Source organism: Clarias gariepinus, chromosome 10, assembly GCF_024256425.1.
Source record: "Clarias gariepinus isolate MV-2021 ecotype Netherlands chromosome 10, CGAR_prim_01v2, whole genome shotgun sequence".
Taxonomy (NCBI): Eukaryota; Metazoa; Chordata; class Actinopteri; order Siluriformes; family Clariidae; genus Clarias; species Clarias gariepinus.
The window spans coordinates 18,711,542-18,731,374 of NC_071109.1; the positions used below are offsets into that span (position 1 = coordinate 18,711,542).

At 37.1% G+C, this 19,833-nt stretch overlaps 1 protein-coding gene across 2 annotated transcripts in view; it reads left to right on the forward strand.

The window, feature by feature from the left end:
* Positions 1-2,174: 2,174 nt before the first annotated feature.
* fgf13a (fibroblast growth factor 13a) overlaps positions 2,175-19,833 on the forward strand; it is a 111,495-nt gene continuing 93,836 nt past the window's right edge. The window contains exons 1-2 of one of the 2 annotated variants that reach the window (XM_053505772.1): positions 2,175-2,316; positions 2,575-2,752. In XM_053505772.1, the coding sequence (XP_053361747.1) occupies positions 2,704-2,752 (49 nt within the window). In that variant the 5' untranslated portion in view covers positions 2,175-2,316; positions 2,575-2,703. The remainder of the gene's footprint in view (positions 2,317-2,574; positions 2,753-19,833) is intronic. The other variant, XM_053505775.1, reaches the window with a different exon arrangement.

Sequence of the window (19,833 nt, forward strand, 5' to 3'; positions counted from 1 at the left end):
CATATGTTCCAGCATTACTATTTTTTTTATTGTATTTTAATCTTACTAATTAATATTTTTGCTAACTTGAAATGATTCATTTAAACATAATTTCTTGTCCATATTATTATCATTATTTTGTTGTTATTTATTTAGCTGCTTCTCTTAAGGGGTCGCCACAGCGGACTAACTGATCTGCACAACAACTTGGCACAGGTTTTTTTGCAGGATGCCCTTCCTGATGCAAACCTATGATACTGTAAATGTTAAATTACAGGGATCATGTGGGACTAGTACCTTCCAAAAGTGGTCCAAGTGGCCTCACAGAAAAGCTACTGTAGCACAAACTTCTAATATAAGTTATGCTGACCGAATAGGAAGGCATCAGAACATATAACGCGTATGCGCCTGTGTCAATCAGACCAGTCAGAGTGCCATCTGACCTTTGTCCACTGTCAAGAGTTCATACATAGGGCATGTGGGCATCAGATTTGGACCATGCACCTGGGGAAGAAGATCTGCTGGAAGATCTTATGAATCATTGTTTCTTTTACATCATTGACTTGGATTTTCCCCAAATCTTAATCTATCAATTTTTAGAATGTACTGGACACGCAAGTCTGATCTTTGAAGGCTCCACCTCGCAACTTACACGACTGCTAAGATTGTTTTGCCAGACACTACAGCACACCTTCGGAGGGTTTGCCTTGATGGTTTTTTTTTTTTTTTGGCGACACAATCTACACAATATTAGGCAGATGGTTTAAATTTTATGGCTGATGGGTGTATAGTATATGTTTTAATATAGATACAAATGGTCCTTCTATTCGTTTATGGGTTCAGGTCAAAGTACTATTCATTTGGCTTCATGTTTCAGGTCTAGAATCATCTAGAAATGTAGCTTCTGGACCAGTGCTTCATTTAAAATCCTAAAGTCGCCTTGGGGAAAAGACTTGAGCAGGCGTCTTGTTACTCCTAAAAATAGCACTATACGAATCCTGCATCGTTTCCCCACACCCGGAGTAGGACAAAAAACACCAATCCGGTCAGGTGATGAAAGCGGAGAGTTCTCACCGGGATTTCATCAACCCGTTACATTGCATCCTGTAGTTGTCAAATGCTGACACAGAAAGCTGAGGATTTCGTTCAGTCACAGCTGTTGCCAGTTTTGGAAGAGAGAAAAGGAACATCTGTTTGTCTGTCTTTCCCTTTATCCTTAAAACTGCAGTTGTTTTTTCCTTAAAGAAAAGGTAAGGAGTAAAACGTCTAGTCCTTACAAGTCTGTTCTAGCATGCATGGGTTTGGGTGGAAATGTAATGAACTGACACTGACTAGTTTTAGCACTTCTACTGCACTGCGTGTGAGCTACACGTTGTGATGCGCAATCTCGCTTCTATTCGTCTATACATTTAAGAACTTCTTCAGCATCTGGAAGTTAGAAAAAAAAATACAATCTGCTGATACAAGTGTCTGTACTGTAATCCGTTTTTCTCTCACTGTTTAGTTTACAGTAGCGGATTATAATGTGCTAGCCAGACGTGCGACAACTGCATGCACGATCACGCGTTTCAGTGTTCACGTGGAATTAACGCGCTAGGTGTTTTAGTGGCTGCGCAAATGGAAGAGACACGTGTTGCGCATTTATTCATCTTAACCATTGTGGGTCGTGTATAGAGAACATTGCACTGTATTAGTATTAGTATTGTGGTTGTTGTTGTTGTTGTTACTGTTTAGTGGTACAGCATATCTGTTTTGGAGTACTCGCCTCTGACTCATGCAAAAGGGGTTGCAGACGCCATCCTCAAATCCCAAAGCGCTTCTTATTAAAATTCCACAAACGACCTTAGCATCTCGCATCTCTCTCTCTCTCTCTATCTCTCTCTCTTTTATCATAGTCATTTCCTGCACTAATGTAGCCGATGCAGAAATCACTGGGGTTAGGATATAGAATAATACCCTGTTGCATTGTGTGGGATTTCTATAAAACAAACAAACAAAACCAAACAGCATACGCAATGCCATACAGTAGGTCAGAGCAAATTGGCACCCTGTAGTAAGGTATATTGTAATCCGTGTAAAAGCTATGAGATCATCCCTTCTGTAAATTCTGAAGGTGGTTCCTCGGTTTTTTGGTTCGTGTGTCACAGCTTACGTCTGCTGACACTCGGTGGAACCCCCCTCTTTCCTCCTCTCCTCTCTTTCTTTTTGTTCGCTCGCTTCAGCTACAGCGGAGAGGGGGGTCGCGGTTTCAGGTGGAACAGAACGACGTGCGCGTCGGATGCGTCTTTTTTTTATCTGAATGTGCATTAATGAAGGAGGCAATGTGGACCGGATAAGGTAAGTGCATCGTTGTTTTTGACAGGTAAAAAAACGGGGTTGATTATCGTTGACTTGAGAGAGAGAGAGAGAGAGAGAGACAGGCGCGCTTTTGAAAACTCGCCGTTTTGTACACGCTAAAAAAAAAAAAAAGCTTTAAGCTGTAATTCACACCGATTCCTGCCTACTGAGAGAGAGAGAATCAGCTCCATTGCGCTTCTTCTTTCAAATGTCAACAAATGAATGACTTGTATCATCTCTCTCAATCTGTTTTCGCAGAGCCTTTATCTCATTACCTGGTTCCTTTGTTTTGGATTTGGCAAGGATCTAACAGAAGAAAGAGCTCACACAACGGGGGGATTTCGATTCCAGTTTAAATCGGGGAATTACGCGTCCAAACTGGGATCTATGAGCGCAAAAGTGGCGAAACCTAAAGAAGAAAAGGATGCTTCCAAGGGTAAGAGGCGAGGCTTGCGATGCTCGAGCGCTGCCTCTACATCCCTCGGTTTAAAGCGACCGTGGTTTTTCACCCTCCTTCCCCCCACCCCAACTTCATTGCATTGTCCTTCCAGGCTTCTGAACACACAGAAAATCAATATAGGCTTTTGTTGGCAGTGCTATATGCCTTTTTCTTCTCAGCAATAATTCATTTTTAAGTTGCAAATGTGGCTAATTGCGAATACCTATTAGCTTTCTGTGTTTAGTATATATTTTTTATTAATACACATGCACATATCCTAAAATACTCATTCATTCTGTAGCATGCAAGAAGATGAGCGCATTACTGTAATGTCGCTTGAATCAAACAGCTAGAATGTCACAGGTAGGCGACCCTGTGGAATCCCATCCGCAAATCTCTTGTAAAAAAAATAATAAAATAATAGGAAGTAAAACAAAATATCACATCACACATTCGCGCTGATGTGCGATGACGTTGTGTTTACTGCGCAGTGAGCCATTGCGTAAAAGCGAGCTGCGCGTCGCGCGAGCCGACCGTAAACTGGCCAGCCATTGCCATGGCGACAGGGAGGCTGCGGGGTTGCCAGAGAAACCGAGGCTCATTTCGACCGCACGCGCACATTTCTTGTATATTATCAATAAAAGGTCACCACTGATCCAACAGTTGGCTTCAATAAAAACAGTCAATTAGTCTATTTTAAAAATAGTTTAAATTGTCATAATAATAGTTTTAAATAGGATTTGTATAATGTGCTGCTTAAATTTGCATTAAGCACAATCACCAACACACAAAACGTAGATACTATTCAAGATAAAATGGAATTGCTCTAGACCCATACAAATCACCAGTGTACTCACACACAGCATTGTTGCATTTTGATCCATATTGTTGCTGGCACATTGAGCAGTATCCCCAGGGAAAAGACTCTTATTGAACGGCTGAAATGCCTCTATTTCATCAAACAACTGTGGCCTTTTAAAATAGCTTTGTTTGTTTTCAAACTTTGTGATACTCTTTATTTAGCCTAGCTCTTCTTTATAATTGTATTTATTTTTACAATTGAATTACTAAATCAGTCTCAAACCAGTCAAACAGTATGAAACCAGAACTACAGATATGACAAATACAATCTTAGCTAATATCCTGGGAAATCTGCATGCCCTAGAGTGGATCCCTAAGCCCCAGGAATCAGGCAGTGTATGTATGATTACCTTGGCTGACACCATGTGGGGGAACACTTAGGTGTCACATATTTTTAGTTGATGAATTAATCTAGTCTCAGAGCTAAAGCAAGAGATATTCCTAGCACAGTTTAGAGAAGCTTTTTTAATCATGAAGCAGGAGAGATGCATTATATTCTGCTCTGATATCTGCTCTAATCTACCATGCTGAGTGGCGCACTAATACAACAGAAGGATTTAATTCCTGCTGTAGGTATAAAAAAGTTGGACCCTAAGTTCATATAACCATAGAAATCCACATTCATGTTAAGCTAAAACATTTATTTTTGGATGTGACTGCAAATATCTGTCAGTATCTAACTATGGTAAACTATACCTATGCAAAACCTCATTAGAATTGATGTAAATCTGACTTTGTATACACTTTGAGGAAGAAAGTTTCTGTCTGCTTTAGAGACCTGCCACTTTGCATTGCCACACTGCTTGCTGAACTGTTTGGAAAATTTTCTAAGCCTGTCACTTTTGCACGTCACTATCCTGTCAGCAGAGACAAGGTTATAATACATGCTCACTCATGCTGGTAGCTTGTGTCCTTAACCTGCCCGTTTTCAAGCTCCAATACATGTTCAGAAATGACAGCTAACAGTTTTTTTTGACAGAGCAAATTCTTCCTTAAATACAGCGCTGTGTTTGGTATTTATATGTAGCCAGGTAGCTTACAGACAGTCAGCAAGAACACTTGTTGGTTAGTCTCCAGATTAAGACACAATTTTAAAAATGTCACTTAATAAGTTATGAAGTAACAGTAAAAGTAACATTTTGATTAACTAGTATCTATGTTTATAACATTAGCTTGACATCATAATGGTTAAATATTGGTTATGATAAATATTTAAATTCCACAATATGACACAACGGGGTCAACAACTGGCTGCATTTGATCTTACTATGACATGTCATTTTACAATATTATGATTACTATAATACTAGTTTAATAGTTGGAAACTGTGGGTCTAACAAACTGAAATAATAACTTACAGATTGAAAATCAATAACAAACAGCAAAGGTCTAGGTTCTGCTGTATCTCTGGAGAAACTAAACCACCTACAGTGCTGTGCAAAGGTCTTAGCAAACTACAGTACATTACTTTCTGTACTAATCAAATTTATAGAGAATTTTCTTGGTTCATATGAGCAGGAGATGCTTTAAGAGGCATTTCAGCAAATTCTTCTTTGGATTGTGTTTTTGTTTATTATAAATTTTGTTCTATGATATACTGTTTATATTTAGCTTGGTATTGCAATAATATTGCTTTAAACATATACATGAGGAGTTAATAACATCATGAAAACTGTATAGGATTTTACATTCACAGAGAAAAAAACCTTGGTTTTTAAGTTCTTAAGAATTGCATGAAACACCGTAGCCATATGAATTAGAAAACTTCAAGGCAGGAAGTATGTAATTACAAACACAAGACAGATTATGTATTTTGCAAAGTGTTAAAATATTAGTTTCCATGGTTTTGGAATGAGATGTTCAGCATTTAGATGCCTACCTACTTTTGGCCATAACCCATAGTATGTAAGTGTATCTTAAAACTCTACTAAAGCTCTGTAGAGAAGCTAGGACTGAGGCTTCATACCTGTAAATTGTATGTTTATACACAGTTGGCTCAGGTAGTTAACTCCACTTGTCTGTGTATGCTACGTTAAATTCCAAATCTAGCAACAATCCCACTGAAACCGTACTGTATAGTTAGAGACATCATTAGCGCACAAGAGAAACTATTTTTCATGAATGTGATTTTTGACTTAAAATATAAAGGCTCATAAGATGAAAATGAAAAGAAGGATGAGAGACCAATTTCACTAAATGCGCCTTTAATGGGAATGTGCAAAGCAGATGGTCCTATCGTAAGTGTGGTTTCTAGTGTGTGATCTGCAGACCAAAAAAAAAAAAAATATATATATATATATATATATCGGGCTGTATTGTTTACTCAAAAGTACTCAGATTTCTTATTTATCTGCTGTATTGTATTCATAGTCATGCTGTTATAATGAACAACATTAGAGCTGTGATTACCCATGTGATATTTATGGTAAGATGTAGCCATACAAGTTAAAGTGCTGTATGTAAAATCAGAGCCAGCTGGGAATTGTTTTATTTGTCATCTGTCAGAAAAGCCAGTGGCTTATTCATGAACTCTGCAAATACCTGCCTGGTGATGTGGGTGTAGTAATCCTAACAGCTCTCCATGTCTCCTGCTGGGAACAGTGATGTAAGCAGCCCTGAACTCAGTCTCTGCTCTCAGTCTCAGAGCAACTTGATGAGACGCAGCACAATTTACTAGGCCATATCCCTCATCTCAAAAGATCACTACTTAATGTTCTCTTCTTCTGTCCCTCTTAGCTTCCTGTATTCCTACCGGCTCTATACTACTTAGAAAAAGTGGACTTAAAAATACAGAATGCACTAGAAAACAATGTAGATTTACTGTCCTGCAAATTTTACAAAAGCTCTCTTGTCCCAGGTGAAAGGAACTAGCAGTGAGTGCAGTTCTCTGTTTGCCCCTAGAATAGTGGCATCCCAACATTTTCTGGGATAACAGATCTGTATTAAGAGATGGGCCATTAGCCCAGATTACGCAAACTTCCTGAAATTTATTACCAGGTACTGTGCCCAAGCCTTTCATTAGTGTTTCAAAGAAAATGAGCACATTTTTACCTTTCCAGACATTCAATAAATGAACTGTTACTTTGAGAGGATTATAGGATATTCAGATAATCATGATAATGGGTTCTGCTCAAATTGCTTCTATGTACCTTATAATACCCACCAAAGAGTTATAGTGGATGTCTATTTCTATTAGTGAGACGTAAACTTGTGGTATAAATAGCTGTTTAAATTTGAGAAACGTTTATCCTGCCATTTGTTTAGCAGAGATACACCATCTCAGTTACTCTGATTGTTGGTGAAGTGTTTATGTTGCCCAGTGGAAATTATATTACGAGAAAGAGTTTCAGAGAACATTTTCACAGGTAATGAGGTGTCGTGGGTGTGTAATATGTCGTGTCAGATGCAATCAGAGCAGTGCTTCCAATTTGGCCTTTATTCTTTCTTACATTTTCACCTCAGTATTGTATGTTTAGATTAATCCAGTGCTTTCTATCTTTAAAGAGTTTACTGGGAATCATGTCATGGCCTAATTACCAACAAATAGAAGAAGTTAAAATATACAAGTTTGTATTTTTAGGTAATAATTGGTTTATTTTAATTATTGCCTTTTAAAATTATGCATTAATCCAAAATCCTTAGCTTTCTACACCAAATGTGTACCATAATTGTCTACTTTTTGTTTTGATACATAATATAGAGCAGCCTTAATCAATAAAAAAATGGTGGATATACTGTACCAGATAAAACATCCAGACTCGTTACCAAAGCAATACATGTTGAATCTGCTGTACATGTTAAAAAACAGTTGCTTTGATATAAGTCATAATGACTTACAATATTACAGTATATGTCTTCCAGTTGCCTAGGAATGAGGAGATAAAAATGACACATCAGATCTTCATTAGGTTAATCCAAAATTAGAAAATTCTAAATCCTTAATTTTATTCCTGTGAATTGTCAGAGAATGGACAGGTCATTCCAACTTTATAGCACTGCACGTTTTACTTTATATCAGTTTCATTTTTTATTGCAAAATTCAACACTTGTGGCATTGTATGATAAAGTATGTCTTATAGTCCTTATACTACATTTAGCTGCTTTAAAGCCAACTTCTGTACCACGGCTTGATATTAAACATGAAATTTACATCAGTTTTGATGTAGCATTCTTGTTTCGTTTCATCACTCTAGTAGTGATGATGTTGTTATCATTGTTCCTTCCTGGAGGATGATGCCAAGACTGTGCTTATATAATTGCAGCGCCCAGAATGATTATAATAGCTTATAATGTGAAGTATAATTCTGCAAACTGTTTTTTGAAAGCTGATCAAGATTATAATATTGTACCCAATAAAAAAGAGACCTGCACTTATACAACTGGTTCACTGCCCTTTATGTCAGCTTACAATATTTTTAATTTGACCAAGCCTTTAATTTCTCCTTACTATTTGAGCATAGTTGCAGCTGATATTTATGGAAATATATTGGTCGAAGTAATATTCTACTCATTATTCCCTAAAAAGTAAAAATCAGGAACACTACATACAGTAGTTATACAGTACTTATATTTCTTTGCAGACAATATAAACGCAAAATATTTCATATTTTGTCTGGTCAACTTTATTTAATTTGTAAATATACGTCCTTTTTTTGTCATTCAGCCCGCAAGACATTTCAAAAAAGGTTGGGACAGGAGCAATTTAAGGCTAGTAATCAGGTAAATTGGTTAAATAATGATGTGATTTTAAACAGGTGATGTCAACAGGTGATTGTAATAATGATTTGGTACAAAAGCATTATCCAAGAAAGGTCTAGTCCTTTAGGAGCAAAGATGGGCAGAGGATCAACAGTTTGCCAACAAATACCTGACAAAATTATTGAAATGTTTAAAAACAATGTTTCTCAAAGTAAGATAGGAAGACATTTGTATATTTCACCTTCAACAGCGCATAACATGATTAAAAGATTTAAGGAATCTGAAGGAATTTCAGTGTGTAAAGGACAAGGGCTCAAGCCTAAGCTGAACAACAGTGATGTCTCATCCCTCAGGCGGCACTGCATGAAGAATCGTCATTCATCTATAAGCGATATCACCACATGGGCTCAGGACTACTTTGGCAAAAGCCAGGGTCTGACATGGTATGGGATTGTGTCAGTGCGCTTGGCAAAGGTAACTTGCACTTCTGTGATGGTACCATTAATGCTGAAAAGTACATAGAGATTTTGGAGCACAATATGCTGCCTTCAAGGAGACATCTTTTCCAGGGACGCTCATGTATATTTTAACAAGACAATGCAAAACCACATTCTGCACACATTACAAAGTCCTGGCTGTAGAGGAAGAGGATACAGGTACTTGACTGGCCTGCCTGCAGTCCCCACCCATCTCCAATAGAGAAAGAAGACCCCGTACTGTTGCCCACCTTAAGACTTGTTTGCAGGAAGAATAGGACAAAATTAAACCCGAAACACTTCATCACTTAGTGTCTTCAGTCCCTTAACGTCTTTTAAGTGTTGTGAAAAGGAATGGCAACAGTACAAAGTGGTAAATGCTTTACTGTTCCAACTTTTTTTTTTAAATGTGTTGCAAGAACCAAAATTGGAATACGTGTTTATTTTGAAGAAAAAAAAAAAAAAGTCATGAGGAACACATTAAATAAGGTGCTGTTGTATTGTCTGCAGTGAAATACAAGTCAGTAAATTTAGAAATCACTACTTTCTCTTTTTATTTGTGTTTTCCATACGGTCCCAACTTTTTCTGATTTGGGGTTGTAGAAAACCGACCCGATAGAATTCCTGATTAAAATAAATTATTTTGCATTATATAAAATGGCTCATTGCATGCTTTACATTCTGTCGCATAAACCTGAACAAATTGCCATCCATATAATTTAATAAAATTGAGGTAACAAAGCTGAATAAAAAAATAAAACATGTAAGTTTAGAAATGACTGTACAAAGCAAATAAATCTGAATGTGTGTTATCATTGTCTTCCTGCGGTGTGTTATGGGAATACATCAGTGCTAGTGTACACTTCCTGTAGTGTATTGTAGGCACGAAACAGAGGGCTGGATATTATGTCCCACAAAAATAATGCAATATGTTGAGAATAGGCATCTATTTTCAGAAAACTGGTGTTTGAAGCTATAGGATATTACAAAATATGGCATCATGGTGTAGGTCACATTGCTGCCTTGAGCTCCATGAAACAGAGATCGATCTCGAGCCTGGCTTAACCCTTGACAACAATACATGTACTGTATATGAGTATTTTTAGAAAGTTTTATTTCTTTTATCCAAATGCAAACTTTCACTAAATATGGAGCTTTTGGAAAATTCCTTCCAGGGTCATGATATTCTGAAACCCTGTTTTCAGTGTTGACACGTGGACAAAAACGCTTGCGCTGTATTGATGCTTGTGCTGTTTGATGCCAGAGTGTCATGTACTCAGTGATAACTGTTTTTTAGGCTTCTGATTGGCCAGCATGTCTTTACGGTTTGGCTTATACCACCACCTGATGGTTAAGCATGCTCTTAAGACCATGTCTATGTCTTGTCTTATAATGTGTTTATGTGTGTGGACCTTCATGTTTGTGGAGTTGCACGTTCTTCTCTTGTCCAAGCTACTGTAAGTAGCATCTCCAGTTTTCCTGCCACCTCCCAAAAACATGTACTGTAAATAGGTAGACTGTCAACTCTAAATTGTTAAACTGCTCCATGTTTTCTGGCCATTTTGTAGAGTGCATGGGATTCTGCAATGGCCTGGCATCTCATCCAGGGTGTATTCTCACATCTAAAATAGCACCGTGTTGTGTGGCTTGTATGCTCCAGATCCACTGCGATCCTGGTGGGATTCAAGAAGTTACTGAAAATATTATAAATGAATAAGGACAGCTTGTGGTTGCAAGTTTTCTTCAGCAGCACAAGGTTGGGCAGGTGCAGCTCAGTGGTTCAAGAGTCACCCTACTGGTCTCAGGGTCAAACCACAACATTACCAGGTTGCCAATGTTGGACCCTTGAGCAAGGCTCTTAACTGCTTAAAGCCCTAGTTGCTCTCGATAAGTATGTTTGCCAAATATTTTAAATGTCTGTTGCATCTGAAATTATATCCTGAGCCCACGTAATTCAAGTGACGCTTATTTTCCTCTCAGCAAAGGTTCCTCAGGCCGTGCCGATTGCTGCACAGATTTCTTTCACTCCTGTGTACTACAGTTCAATAGAGTGATCAATAAAACACCCCTGTGCCTTAAAAGCCACTTTTCACTTGCAGCAGGGTCCAAAGATTCACTGGAAAAGTTCTTCCGACTGAAAAAGGCTAAGTTGAGGTGACACAAGTAATTACATGGAAGCCAGAAATTTCTCTACCTTACTGTTGCAGCAGTTCCTTCAGGATGCTAGCTGGTGCTGTAGCTGCTGTGGAAAGGAGACAAAGTCGATGTGAAACTGCTCGGAGGAAGCATTGTGGTGACACAAGTGTTAATACAGTAGACAGATAAACTGAAGACAATTAATATAGCTGAATACGTATACAGTATGTGTGCGGGGGTACTTTTTCTTGTCTCTACAGAACACCATGTTGCTATGCAAGATATTAATGTCTGCTCTGAAATAAAGCAATTAAAGTTTTCTAAACTCTGACTATTAACACAAAGCTAGAAAGTCAGAAGATAAAGTCTTATTTGTGTTCATAAACTAGTGGCTGGAAAAGTAGAGACCATTTTGTGTCTGTGTTTAATGGTCAGGAGAGTAGGTGAAAAGTGTGTGAATGGCTGTTTAAATAGGAACATTGGAATAATGCTTTATCTGACTTATTTAGAATACATCTGGAATGCCTTTAGTCCTTTCATGACATTTTTAGATGAAACAAAACTCTGTGTAAAATAATATTATCAGCCCCTGGAATAGCTTCACACAAGCATAATTAAGCACCTTCATACCTACTGTCCTTTGGCATGATTTTCTTTTTAATCAGACTTAGAGCAATACATGTTTACCTCTTTATGCCCATTTCTTTCTCTTTAACTTCTGCCATGCTTTGCCAAATATGTGAGCCTTAATTAATCCGAATTTTTGACTACAGTAGGAATACTAATTAAAGCTCAGGTTTGCTCATGCATGGCCTACACTGGGACATGACTGAAAATAAATTGCAGTTAAAATGGCTAGTGTGTTTAACACAGATGTACAGGGAGATGCCTATGGCAATAACAATCAGAAATGATGAGGCTTGGAGCACCAGCCTGAAGCATCACCTTGATTAAAGGAATCAAAGCACCCTTTATGAGATCTTTGTACTGTGATGGATCCATATTTTTCTTGTAGATTTATCAACAGATTTCTCTTTGTCACATGACTGTAACTGCATTACTCATCAGACAGCATGGCACATTAAAATGTAATTCCAATAGACACGTCTGCTTATAGATTAATTGGTAACAATTTGCATTATTGCTAAATGTGTTAAAAATACAAAGCCAGCACATTCAATACTTGCCACTGGATATGTGTAGATGTGCCTGTGCGTGCGTTTTTGTGTTTAAGTGCTATTTATGCACTTAAACACATGTACATGTGGCTCTCCGCTGGAGCGTTAACTGTGATGAGTCTGTGTGTTTGTCAGAGGGGAATGAGGCATTGCGTGAGGGACAGTTGCTATAAATAGAGATCCACATCCATTTCTTTAAAGCTGATTTCACACAGTCTACAGTGATACACATGACGGGTGCTGCAGCGCTCCTGTGCTGTACAAGCATACTCGCCGAACAGTAAGTCATTTCCGTAATGAGATGAATAAGCCATACATGATGAGTTTCATGGCCCCTATGGAGTTAAATCAGACTCACCAGAACTTGACCCTGAGTACATGAGACATGAAGAAAAAGACGTAAAATTAATTGCTACTGTTCATAAAAAAAATATTTGAATGTATTGGGTCAGACTTATAGTGTTGCCATTTTGTAGTGGGTCATGTTTGACCAGGTTGGTTGTTTTTCTATGTGCCTTGTATTAGAGTAATTACAACATATACAATTTTAACTTAAGAAAAACAATTGTGGTCAATACGTATAAAATAATAATAATAATAATAATAATAATAAAACAAGTTTATTTCTGGCAGTATCTGTAATAATGAACAATTAAAGACCTTCCCAGCAGGAACTGTAACATCTGTCGTACAGTTGTAATTAGGTTTCACCCAAAAACAAAACAAAAGATAGAACAGCTTTGATTAAATGACACTGATAATGTTGAATGAATAACCCCAACACAAATACAAATACAACCTCAAAACATTAGAATATTAACATTTATTTATAGCGTTCATTCCAGTTGATTAAAACAACATTTGGCCACAAACATGTACTATATACCTTACATCCATGGTCCTTTACGTTCATAGAAGGTCTTGTTTAGAGAACTAGCCACTAGGATCAAGCGAAACACAGGAGCTTGTGTATATATTATGTCTCGTGTATATAACAAGGTTGTGTGTCTGTAGTATCACAGTGCTATATCTCTGTTTTATTCTCTTTCGAAATAGTGTTTTGAAGCATCATGGCTCCTAAACATGGCAAAACTAGGGCTAATGATAGCAACAAGAAGCAAAGGAAAACTATCAATTTAATGAATCAAAAGATTGTTTAACAACACAAAGGTGAAAAATCAGTGAACGGTATTGATCACGATTTCAGCATTGCAGTACCACTAAAGAAATCAATATAGTGATTCCTCATGCTCCCACAACCACTCTGAGTTAACATGATGCAATTTGAGTCATCAGGTAAGAAAAAATAATTGCATTAATCGTGCAACCTGGTCATTTACTACAATGTGGTCATCAACCGACTTCATTTTATTGTTACATAATGTTGCTGAGCCTAGACCTGACCAACTGAAGCAATCCCAGATCATAACACTGCCTCCAGAGACTTGTACAGTGGGCACAATGCATGATGGGTGCATCACATCTCTCTGAAATGGTATCGATTTGTACTCATCTGACCACAGGACATTTTTGCAGTGCCCCAAAGTCCAATCATTGCATAGTAAAAAAAAAAACACTTTTGTGTAGTACACTTTTGTGTATTACAGATGTATATTGAAATCTCCTAGTACACTGCAAATATACTAACAAAAGGGGTACCATCAGTTAATATATAAAACATATAATAATATCACGCTGTTACCAATTTTTGGAATTCAACTTTAAACATACTTCAAAAATAAATGTATTACACATACTACATTTTCCAAAAATATGTCATATGAAAATATACTTTAAGTTAAAGGTTAGTGTAATTTTCTTGGGTTATCCTTCCAAGCAAACTGGATGGTGGTTTCAATGGTTACAAGTTTCCTTATGATACAACTGTTTAGTCCCAATCTTATGAGTTCTTTTCACATTGTGCATTTAAAACGGCTCCTAAATTCACCAATAACCATAAGTGTGATTTTTACTGTAAATTTTTTAACTTCACCAAACATTTTCTCCTACTAAACTTATTCATTATTTTTATGACAAGTTTTTGTACAACATTGCAGGTCAATAAATGTCTTCTAACACGGTTGTTTATAAAATGAGAAGTTATTCACTGGCCCAGGTAGGGTCAAAAGAATAGTTTCCAGCTAAAACATATTAATCACTGTAGTAATTATCTTTTTTGTCCCAGTACTTTCACAATTTAAGGGCTTGATAAATGACAGTTTTCTTGTATGTTTTGGCATGAAAGTGTTATTTTGTGGTGCTTCCTGTTTGACTGTTGCATTCTGCTCTCTGACAACGCTAGTCCAACTTTGTTTTATCAAAGTAATTCTTAAAAACTTTTAAAAACAACCTAAGATGACACGGTGGCATAGTGGTTAGGAGAGTGTCCTTGCACCTCTAGAGTCAAAGGTTCAAGTCCTGCCTTCGGGTCTGTGTGTGAAGTTTGCAAGTTGTTTTCCCATGCTTGGTGAGTTTTCTTCAGGTACAGTGTTCTGGTTACATCCAACAATTCAAGGGCAGCAAATAAGGCTGATTGGCATTTCCAAATTCCCTATTGTGTGTGCTTGTTTGTGCCCTGCTATGGACTGGCCCCCTGAAAAGGGTTTACCCTACCTAGTATCCCAAGTCCCCTTGACAGGATAAGCTATATTGGGAATGCGTGAATAAGTAACTACTTTGTTACCAACAGTGTTTCAACATCCTTAAAGTTGCCACAATGTTTGGACATGTGAAAAGGTTTTCTGAAGGACGTTTATTTAAAGCAAATGCATCTTTTTATTCTGCTTCATTTAAGGTTATCATTACCTTTTGAATATTGCAATATATTGCAATTAATATTTTTTAGAATTAAATGGAGATTTAAAATAAGGTTTTCAAAAACCATCATTCACTGGTACAGTATAGTCGTTCAACCTAAAAAATTCATTGGATTGCATTGACATCACAGTGTCTGAATCAGACATTTTACCTGTTGGACTGATATTTAAAGTACAGTTGCATCATGGACACTATGGTACTAAAGAATCATGTTTTCACTTTTCTGTGAATCTCATCCTGCAGAAGGTCATAAAAAACAATGAATATGAAACGATGGTTTGTCCATGTTAGTGTTGTTAGTCTGTTTTCCAAAAGTTCGACACTTGGAATTTATGTCCTGCCATTTTTAATTCTTTTAAAAGCTTGTGGTTTTTTGCAAGCTCAGTGTTGTTTGCATTGCTTACTATAAAAAGTCAAACATGGACTTAAATCATTTAGTATAGAAACAGCAGCGTAATAAGTTCGGCAATGATATAATTTTGCTACATGAGCTTTTTCAAAATGCAATGCTGTTTCTAAAGCTTCTGCAGTGGCAGTGCTTCCTGTGGATGGAAGCAAGCAAACATCTGCAAGGCATTTACTGGTGCCACTCGAAAGTAATGATCAGTGGCAAAAAGGCAGTAAGCCAAATCCATTCATTTTTAAGTGTTGGATTAATAGGGAGAGAAGCAAGTTCCTGTACAGCTGTGACTAACCCATAAAGAGGGGAGATGTTTAGAAATTTCATCATCTGTGCTTCTGTTATTCTGCAGTATCTGTTTTCTCTCTTTTTTGATGTTCTCTTTACATTCCTTGTCTTATCTTTTGTATACAGTGGTTCTGAAGTTATGTTGTCTTTTGTGGCTATAGGGACACAACCTAACATCCCACAAAGCTGTTTGCTAACCTAGGTTTAAAAAAAAAAAAAAAAAGAGCTTTCTCTCTCTTTGTCAGAAAAGGTAGTGTGGAAAGTAGCGCTTCTGCTTGGCTAATCTGAGGAACTTGCCTCTATCAGCATGGTTGAAATTTACGTAAAACGCCTTATTCGGTCAGGAGATGGAGTTGTGAGTGAGGAGAATGTAAATATTTAAAGGACTGTATCTGGCACAGGTTACACACATAGGCACATTTGTAGGATCTATAAATCCATATAGGTCCCCATAAATAGTCTTTAATATTTATTAGTTAGATAAATATATTTATTTCATCTTTTTTTTTTTTTTACATTTATTTAAGAACTTGCGTCATATTGAAACATTTCTGAATATACTATTTGAAGACCACTGGCTTTAACTGTACTGATGTTTAATTCACAAGCTAATGTGTGTACTCTCCTTAGAGCTTTAATTAATACTGTGCCCTTTGTCTTATTGGCACTAACGCTCTCAGCAGATACTAAAACATTTTTGATGTGTAATCTTGAGAAACATTATTGAAGACGATTTTATTTGTGGTTTATAATTAATCAAGTAAAATACTCCTTTGTGGCGGAAATTTTTACATTCCACAGACAGACAGACAGACAAACAGACAGACAGACAGACAGACAAATAGATAGATAGATAGATAGATAGATAGATAGATAGATAGATAGATAGATAGATAGATAGATAGATAGACAAACAGACAGACAGACAGACAAATAGATACTTTATTGATCCCTAAGTAAATTCCAGACATATGCTCACATCACATCCTTGTGGACTGATGTTGGTTTTCTAGCATCTGACATTTTAATTCAGTTGTGGCTTCAACCACTAAGCCACCACTACGATCTTAAATGTTAGATATAGCAAAAATGGAAGGATGTATGGCAAGCATCCCACCTGCACAAATTGTCACGTTTTGTCTTATAAACCCAAGCCAAAAATGTAAAGTCACAAGATAAAAACAGTGCTAAAGCCAGAGGAAAAGCACACTTGATCCTACACATTTTTTCATGTGCCTGCTGGTTTGAAGGCCAGTCTTCCAGTAGGAGCTGTTTATGGTTTAATGACTGATGGTTTTTTTATGGTGTGGGTGGCCTTTGTTTGAGCTGCACACTGTGGTCCAGCACATTTCTCTGCAGGAGATCCTCATTAATGCACACCACCCCCCAGTCTGTGCACCCACATATGCACACTTTCGTCCACAAATACCAACCCCAGAGAAAGATTCTATTTTCATCATATGAAAATTATTCAACTATTCCAAATGCTTTGCTTCATAGCATGTCTATATAAAAAAAAATTTACAGCTTTACCTCATGACTGGTACAAAATATCAACACTGACAGCTTACAAAAATCTCCTTTAAGATTTTCAACCCTTGCAATTTGAATTTATCATTTTAGAATGATTTAGTAGAACGAGCACATTAATATAAATAAAACTTTTAGCATCGTAATAGTTATAAAATATGAATCAACTGGTATATGAACAGGAATTTAAAATAAAGCTCTTAAATATGCAACTGCTTATTCAACTGCAGCAAAATGTTATTACTTTTTATCATAAAATAAAAACTTAATGATTTCACAGAACAAAACACAGCATAGAAAAATCCAAGGATTAAAAAATACTGCATTGCTTGCTGTAGCCACCAAGCACCTCACACCAGGCAAAGATGCATGTGCTGTATATATTCACTGTAAATATTTTTCTGCTCTTTAAAGCATTCTTGGGTATAAGAAAAGTGCTAATGAAATAAAATGTATAATAATAATAATAATAATAATAGTATTATTCATCTCTTTTATATGCACTGTACTTTGAGGACAGATGGCCCTTGTGCTCCCCTGCAGCTCTTTCAGCTTCTTGGCTTTGTGTTCCCATCCTGCCCTGGCACACATTAATTTGAGCTCTTCTCTCCATTCTGAGCTTCTAAGCTTCATACATACCCACCCAACATGAACACTGCTCCAGATGGCCTGACCCATAGTCACAGGTTCCTGCCACTAATACTAACATACGAAATGAACTACAGCATTACATGTTTATTTATAGCTATTGTTTAAGCTACTGTATTATTCATATATTATAGTACCTCGTTAATCTACCTAGAAAATGGTTCTGGCCTTGACTGGTGTTGGCAACTGTTTCTCTGGGGACTTGACAGTTCGATAGTTCATGACTGGAACTTCTTACAAGTCTACCTGGGTCTTCAATAACTACCTGGACTCCATATTAACATCAATTAACATCAGCTATTATAGCTGAACTGCCTCCCACCCTACACACTGTATAAATGCAGATCATTTACTGATTTCTGTTTCACCCAAATGAGGATGGGTTCCCTGTTGAGTCTGGTTCCTCTCAAGGTTTCTTCCTATTACCATCTCAGGGAGTTTTTCCTTGCCACTGTCGCCCTCGGCTTGCTCACCAGGGACAAACTGGCCATTTTGATTCATACAAATTCACATTTCATACAAACTTAAATAATTCTTTTGACTATGTAAAGCTGCTTTGCGGCAATGAAAATTGCTAAAAGCGCTATACAAATAAAATTGAATTGAATTGAATTGAATTGAATTGAATTGAATTTACAGTACATATGCAGGACCAGGGCTACAAAATCAATCAGTGCACTTTTATCAGATTGATGTATCTCAAGTCCACATTGACATGGGTAAGATTTCTATCAGATACAGTGATACATGAAGGTACAAGTAGACTTAGTTGTATCTCCATGCATTACCTTGGACCCAGTAGTATAGTGTAGTGTTAAGACACTGTCAGGTAGTTACTGCAAGATGTATAAGGGTTTATTTGGGTTAAAAGAAAATGCTAAAGTCAACAACTTCGCTAAATTTAGTTTGTTGTAGACTATATGGACAAAAGTATTTTGTCCGGCAACTTATCCCCAGTGAAGGGCAATCTTAATGCTTCAGCATACCAAGACATCTTGGACAATGCTATGCTTCCAACGTTGTGGCAACAGTTTGGGGAACGCCATTTTCTATTCCAACATGATTGTGCCTCTATAAAGACATGTTTTGATGAGTCCAGTGTAGAAAGACTTGACTGACCCATGCAGAGCCCAGTGACCTCGACCCCATCGTGCACCTTTGGGAAGAACTGAAACAGAGATTGCGATCCAGGACTTCCTATTCAACATCAGTGCCTGACTTCATAAATGCTCTACAGAAAAAATGCCCATAAATTCCCACTGAAACACTCCAAAATCTTGTGGACTGCCTTCCATGAAGCCTACCAACAACTCCATATTAAATTATATCTATTTGGATACAGTGTCATTGTAGATTTGACCAAATACTTTTGTCCATATAGTGTAGCTAGCATAGATAGCTAGTGAAGTCTATTGTGAAGATTGTTGTCTGACATAAACTAATTTATTTATAGTTTATGCCGATTAGTGTTTTGGACTGACAACCTTATTTTGCAGAGGTTGTTTTGTAATACTACATTATAGCTAAGAAAAAGATGTAGAAAGAATATAATGGAAAGAAGAGAGTCAGATCTCCTCATCTCTTTGAATAATGTCCAAAACTATAGTGACACTCTTAACATGGCATGTTAAACATTTGCCTCTGTAGACTAGGATGCTAAAGGGAGACAAGCAGTACTGCCAACATAGGAATGTTCTAGAAAACCCTTTTGTGTCATAAACACAAATGTGTGATTTTTCTAACCGAGCTGGTACAGGCTTCTACAGTCTTGCTTTTCCAGCAGATGCAACACGGTCCAGTTCATCTAAATGTACAGTGATCACAATATGATATTAATTTAAATGTGTTTCAGGCAAACATTTACAATATTCATATTATTTTTTCCAAACACATGTTCCAGGGCAAATGGGTTCCATCATATCTATAATACCTATAACCAGGGGAGTTTTTTTTTTTTTTTTTAATATAGGGCCTGGTTGCTTGCTGGAGTTCCAACCCTCCTTTCTCATCCAGGCTTTGGGACCAGACTGATTTTATATGAAATTT